The 7,228-nt window shown below is 44.8% G+C and overlaps 1 protein-coding gene across 1 annotated transcript; it reads right to left on the reverse strand.

Moving 5' to 3' along the window:
* LOC147960589 (uncharacterized) lies at positions 1-1,221 on the reverse strand. Its single transcript, XM_087533431.1, has 3 exons — positions 966-1,221; positions 562-811; positions 1-448 (listed from the first exon to the last, which is right to left on the reverse strand). Exons 1-3 carry the CDS (start codon positions 1,219-1,221, stop codon positions 1-3), a joined length of 954 nt encoding a protein of 317 aa, XP_087389557.1.
* Positions 1,222-7,228: the final 6,007 nt, after the last annotated feature.

A 7,228-nucleotide genomic window follows, 5' to 3' on the forward strand; every position in this document is an offset into this window, starting at 1 on the left:
CTAATTGTAAAACGGGCGGAGGAGTTCCGCATTCCACGGCTGGGTCGTTTCTTCACCAGCGGTGTCCTTCTTGCGCTTCCTAGACTTGCGCGCGTCGATGAGGTAGTAGGCGTTGCGGTCGCGCAAGGCCTTGCTCACGATGAATGGGCCCTCCCATGGAGGGGACAGCTTGTGCCGTCCTGCCTGCTCTTGGACGAGTCGGAGGACGAGGTCACCCTCGCGGAACGTGAGCGGCTTGATCTTCTTGCTGTGGTAGTGCCTCAGGCCTTGCTGATAGATGGCCGAGCGATTGAGCACCAGGAGGTGTGCTTCTTCGAGCAGGTCGACGCCATCTTTGCGGGTTTCTTTGACTTCGACTTCGGTGTACATCGCGACGCGCAGCGAGTCGAACTCGACGTCGGTCGGGATGACGGCCTCGGCTCCGTAGACGAGGAAGAACGGGGTGAATCTGGTCGACCGATTCGGCATGGTGCATAGACTCCAGAGAACGGCTGGCAACTCGTCGAGCCAGCTACCGGGTGAGCGGATGAGTGGCTCGACGATCGCGGCTTGATGCCGGACAGGATGAGTCCATTGGCCCGCTCGCCCTGCTCGTTGGACTGCAGATGCGCAACGGAGGCCAGGTCGAGGCTGATGCGGGAGACGGAGCAGTATTGTTCGAGCGCGCCCTTGGCGAAGTTGGTGCCGTTGTCGGTGATGATGTTGTTTGGCATGCCGTAGCGCACCGCTATGTCTTTGATGAACCGGACGGTTGTTGGCCCATCCAGTTTCTTGATTGGTCTTGCCTCGATCCACTTGGTAAATTTGTCCACTGCCACCAGCAAGTGCGTCATGCCGCCTCAAGCGGTTTTGAAGGGTCCCACCATGTCGAGTCCCCAGACCGAGAAGGGCCAGGCGATCGGTATGGTGCGGAGCGCTGACGCTGGATGGTGCTGCGTTTGCTGAAGCACTGGCATCCCTCGCACCTGAGGACGAGCAACTCGGCATCTTCGAGGGCCGTGGGCCAGTAGAAACCGGGCGGAACGCCTTGGCCACCAGGGATCGTGATGTGGCGTGGTGCCCGCACTCACCCTGATGTATGTCGCGGAGGATGTCGATGCCCCGTCCCTGCTCGATGCAGCGCTGGAACACGCCGGTGGAGCAGCGCTTGACGAGCTCGTTGTTGATGATGCTATAGGCGGACGCCCGATGCTGCACTTCCCGAGCTTTGGTCTCGTCCATGGGGAGAACCCCGTTCTCCAAAAATTCTGATATTGGGAGGGCCCAAGATGGAGCCGTAACCACGGCGAGGACGGCCACCAGGGTGGGTTCCGAGTCGGCAGCCCCCGAGCCGGGTTGAGGAGTCCCCGGGTCGGGTATGGCGGCGGCCAGGTCTGGGACGATGGTGGCCGAGTTGAGCTGGGTAGCCCCCGGGCCGGGTTCAGTAGTCCCCAGGCTGGGTTGATAACCGCTTAAGTGGGTGCGAGTGGACAACCACCATTGCTTTGCAAGTGGGCCAAACATATATATGTTGAACACCCAAAATGCACAACATTGATGTGCCACATACCTCAAGAATCGTAAACCATGCACCCACACAGAGCGAGGTTCATATCAAGCGTACTACATATGATGGTCCCCTTCCCCCCTCTTCACCGCATACTATATCCTCCTGCAGTAATATATGTAACCCAAAAGAATCCTCATCGATGGTGAAATTAATAAATCTCTCCCGATGTAGGCCAAAGTGATGCATGCATGCATCGATGATGGCCTCGTGGGCCCACAGATGGAAGCGTCTGATACATCTCCATTGTATCTACTTTTCCAAATACCTTTGACCTTGTTTTGGACTCTAACTTGCATGATTTGAATGGAACTAACCCGGACTAACGCTGTTTTCAGCAGAATTGCCATGGTGTAATTTTTATGCAGAAATAAAAGTTCTCGGAATGACCTGAAACTTCATGGAGAATATTTTTGGAATTTATAAAAAATACTGGTGAAAGAATCAACACCAGGGGGCCCACACCCTGTCCACGAGGGTGGGGTGTGCGCCCAACCCCCTGTAGCGCGCCCCCTGTCTCGTGGGCCCCCTGAGGCTCCACCGACCTCAACTCCAACTCTATATATTCACGTTTTGGGAGAAAAAATCAGGGAGAAGGATTCATCGCGTTTTACAACACGGAGCCACCACCAAGCCCTAATCTCTCCCAGGAGGGCTCATCTGGAGTCCGTTCGGGGCTCTGGAGAGGGAAATCCGTCGCCATCGTCATCATCAACCTTCCTCCATCACCAATTTCATGATGCTCACCGCCGTGCGTGAGTAATTCCATCGTAGGCTTGCTGGACGGTGATGGGTTGAATGAGATTTATCATGTAATTGAGTTAGTTTTGTTAGGGTTTGATCCCTAGTATCCATTATGTTCTAAGATTGATGTTGCTATGGCTTTGTTATGCTTAATGCTTTTCACTAGGGCCCGAGTGCCATGATTTCAGATCTGAACCTATTATGTTTCCAAGAATATATGTGAGTTCTTGATCCTATTTTGCAAGTCAATAGTCACCTACTATGTGTTATGATCCGGTAACCCCGAAGTGACAATAATTGGGACCACTCCTGGTGATGACTATAGTTTGAGGAGTTCATGTATTCACTAAGTGTTAATGCTTTGTTCTGGTACTCTATTAAAAGGAGGCCTTAATATCCCTTAGTTTCCAATAGAACCCCGCTGCCATGGGAGGGTAGGACAAAAGATGTCATGCAAGTTCTTTTCCATAAGCACGTATGACTATAATCGGAATACATGCCTATATTACATTGATGAACTGGAGCTAGTTCTGTATCACCCTATGTTATAACTGTTGCATGAGAAATCGTAGCCGACATAATTATCCATCACTCATCCAATTCCTAAAAGCTTTTCACATATTGATCTTTGCTTATTTACTTTTCCATTGCCATTGTTACATTCACTACAAAACCAATACTATTACTTTTGCCACTGTTACTGTTGCTTCCATATTACTTTGCTGCAGATATTAAGTATTTCAGGTGCAGTTGAATTGACAACTCAACCATTAATACTTGAGAATATTCTTTGGCTCCCCTTGTGTCGAATCAATAAATTTGGGTTGAATACTCTACCCTCGAAAACTGTTGCGACCCCCTATACTTGTGGGTTATCAAGAGTATTTTCTGGCACCGTTGCCAGGGAGCATAACTCTATTCTTTGAGTCACATGAGATTTATATCTGTTGATCACTATGAAGAACTTGAAAGATGAAAGAACCAAGATTTATCCCTCAACTACAAGGGGAGGTAAGGAACTGCCATCTAGCTCTGCACTTGATTGACCTTCTGTTATGAGTAAATTTGCGACACCTACTCCTGCTATTTATTCTGGTATGTCGCATGTTATTGATGATGCCACTTCTGCTTTGCATGATGCTTATGATGAAACTACTTCTATGCTTGATAATATTGTGCAACTAGGTGAATTTCTTGTTGAACAACTTGCTAGGGTTAGAGAGAATGAAATTATTGAAACTGATTCTCCCCTAGATATGAATTTCCTGTTGTGCGCGAGGGTTATGTTATGGATGAAGAATCTGCTAGAGATCTTTTAGCTTACAATGATAGATATGATCTTAAAAACGGTTAGATAAGCTAAAAGAAAAGTCCTTGAATGCTAGAATGAAATATGACCCTACTTTTGCTACTTCACCTATCTATATTTCTGGTAAGGATTATGATTTCTTTGTCGATCCTGAGTTAATTACTTTGGTTGAATCTGATCCTTTTTATGGCTATGAATCTGAAACTGTTGTGGCACATCTTACTAAATTAAATGATATAGCCACCCTGTTCACTAATGATGAGAAAACTCGCTATTACTTTATCCTTAAGTTATTTCCATTCTTATTAACGGGTGATGCTAAAACATGGTTTAATTCTCTTGATCCTGGTTGTGTGCGTAGTCCCCATGATATGATTTATTACTTCTCTGCTAAATATTTCCTCGCTCATAAGACACAAGCTGACTTAAGGGAAATATATAATTTTGTGCAAATTGAAGAAGAGAGTCTCCCACAAGCTTGGGGGAGGCTTCTCCTATTACTTAACGCTTTGCCTGATCATCCTCTCAAGAAAAATGAAATACGTGATATCTTTTATAGTGGACTAACCGATGCTTCCAGAGACTGATACATCCATTTTGCATCATGCTTTCATATCGATATTTATTGCATTATGGGATGTTATTACACATTATGTCACAATACTTATGCCTATTCTCTCTTATTTTACAAGGTTTACATGAAGAGGGGGAATGCCGGCAGCTGGAATTATGGGCTAGAAAAGGAGCAAATATTAGAGACCTATTCTGCACATCTCCAAAAGTCCTAAAACTTCATGGGAGCACATTTCAGAATATATAAAAAATATTGGGCGAAAGAAGTACTAGAGGGGGGCCACCCACCGTCCACGAGGGTGGGGGCGCGCCCTACCCCCTAGGCGCGCCCCCTGCCTCATGGGCCCCCTGGTGGCCCTCCGATGCCCATCTTTGCTATATGGAGTCTTTCTTCAAGGAAAAAATCATAAGCTAGCTCATGGGACGAAACTCTGCCGCCACGAGGCGCAACCTTGGTGGAACCAATCTAGGGTTCCGACAGAGCTGTTCTGCCGGGGAAACTTCCCTCTAGGAGGGGGAAATCATCACCATAGTCATCACCGACGATCCTCTCATCGGGAGGGGGTCAATCTCCATCAACATCTTCACCAGCACCATCTCATCTCAAGCCTTAGTTCATATCTTGTATCCAATCTTTGTATCCAAACCTCAGATTGGTACCTGTGGGTTGCCAGTAGTGTTGATTACTCCTTGTAGTTGATGCTAGTTGGTTTACTTGGTGGAAGATCATATGTTCAGATGCATTATGCATATTAATACCCCTCTGATTATGAACATGAATATGCTTTGTGAGTAGTTACGTTTGTTCCTGAGGACATGGGAGAAGTCTTGCTATAAGTAGTCATGTCAATTTGGTATTCGTTCTATATTTTGATGAGATGTATGTTGTCATCCCTCTAGTGGTGTCATGTGAACATCGACTACATGCCACTTCACCATTGTTTGGTCCTAGAGGGAGGCATTGGGAAGTAATAAGTAGATGATGGGTTCCTAGAGTGACAGAAGCTTAAACCCTAGTTTATGCGTTGCTTCGTCAGGGGCTGATTTGGATCCATATGTTTCATGCTATGGTTAGGTTTACCTTAATACTTCTGTTGTAGTTGAAGATGCTTGCAATGGGGGTTAAACATAAGTAGGATGCTTTTCCAAGTAAGGAGAGTACCCAAGCACCAGCCCACCCACATATCAAATTATCAAAGTACCGAACGCGAATCATATGAACGCGATGAAAACTAGCTTGACGATAATTCCCATGTGTCCTTAGGAGCGGTTTCCTTCATATAAGAGTTTGTCCAGGATTGTCCTTTGCTACAAAAAGGATTGGTCCATCTTGCTGCACCTTATTTACTTTTATTACTTGCTACTCGTTACAAATTACCTTATCACAAAAAGGATAATTTCATTGCTTGCAGAGAATACCTTATTGAAAACTGCTTATCATGTCCTTCTGCTCCTTGTTGGGTTCGACACTCTTATTTATCAAAAAGGCTATGATAGATCCCCTACACTTGTGGGTCATCAAGAATCTTTTTTGGCGCCGTTGCCGAGGAGTGAAGCGCCTTTGGTAGGTGGAATTTGGTAAGGAAAAATTTATATAGTGTGCTAAAATTTACTGTCACTTGTTACTATAGAACATAATCCTTTGAGGGGCTTGTTCGGGGTATCTTCACCCCGACTAGTAGAGCAAAGAGTTTCTCCTGAACCTACTGAACCTACTGAAAATGTTTACTTTGAAATTCCTTCGGGTATGATAGAGAAACTGCTAGCTAATCCTTTCACAGGTGTTGGAATATTGCATCCCGATTTACACCTAATCTATGTGGATGAAGTTTGTGGATTATTTAAGCTTGCAGGTATTCCCATGATGTTATCAGGAAGAAGGTCTTCCCTTTATCTTTGAAGGGAGAGGCACTGACATGGTATAGGCTATGTGATGATATGGGATCATGGGACTACAAGCGATTGAAATTGGAATTTCATCAGAAATTTTATCCGATGCATCTTGTTCATCGTGATCTTAATTATATAAATATTTTTTGGCCTCGCAAAGTACAAAGCATCGCTCAAGCTTGGGGAGGCTTAAGTCAATGTTATATTCATGCACCAATCATGAGCTCTCAAGAGAAATGATTATTTAAAATTTTTAAGCTCGTCTTTCTCTCAGTAACCGCTCCATGCTCAATACTTCTTTGTACTGGATCTTTTATGATGAAGACCATTGAATTCAAATGGGATTATTGGAAATAATTAAACGCAACTCTGAAGATTGGGACCTCGACGAAGGTAAGGAGTAAGGTATAACACCTAAGTTTGATTGTGTTAAATTTTTTATGGATACCGATGCTTTCCATGAATTTAGCACTAAATATGGACTTGACTCTGAGATAGTAGCTTCTTTCTGTGAATCCTTTGCTAATCATGTTGATCTCCCTAAGGAGAAGTGGTTTAAATATAATCCTCCCATTGAAGTAAAAGTAGTTGCACCTATTAAAGTTGAAGAAAATACTATCACTTATGATGATCCTGTTATTCCTGCTGCTTATATTGAGAAACCACCTTTCCCTATTAGAATAAAGGATCATGCTAAAGCTTCAATTGTGGTTAACAAAAGTAATATTAAGAAACCTAAACCCTCTGTGCAAATTAAAGTTGAACCTAAAATTGCTATGGTTAAAGATCTCTTGGCCGATAATATTGATGGGCATGTTATTTCACGACAAAAAAATACACTTCCGTGATAATACGTGTTTGTCACAGTAGGTCGCGTTTTTTGTCATGCATGTACATCCATGACAAATTTATGACAGAATCAAGATAGTCATACATATGCTGTCGTAGAAGTGTTCTGTGACATTACCAAAATTATCATCACGGAAGTGTCCACTTCCATGACGATAAATCACGCGTCATAGAAGTGCTTTCGTCAAGGGTGACCGACACGTGACATCCACCGTAACGGAACGCCATTAAGCTATCGGGTTGGGTTTTGGATCTGATAACCCATTAACAGCCCCGACCAATGGGGATTTTCCACGTGTAAAATCATCATTGGCTAG

The sequence above is a fragment of the Triticum urartu genome, chromosome 7A (assembly GCF_056163025.1).
Source record: "Triticum urartu cultivar PI428250 chromosome 7A, HENAU_Tu73, whole genome shotgun sequence".
Classification (NCBI taxonomy): Eukaryota; Viridiplantae; Streptophyta; class Magnoliopsida; order Poales; family Poaceae; genus Triticum; species Triticum urartu.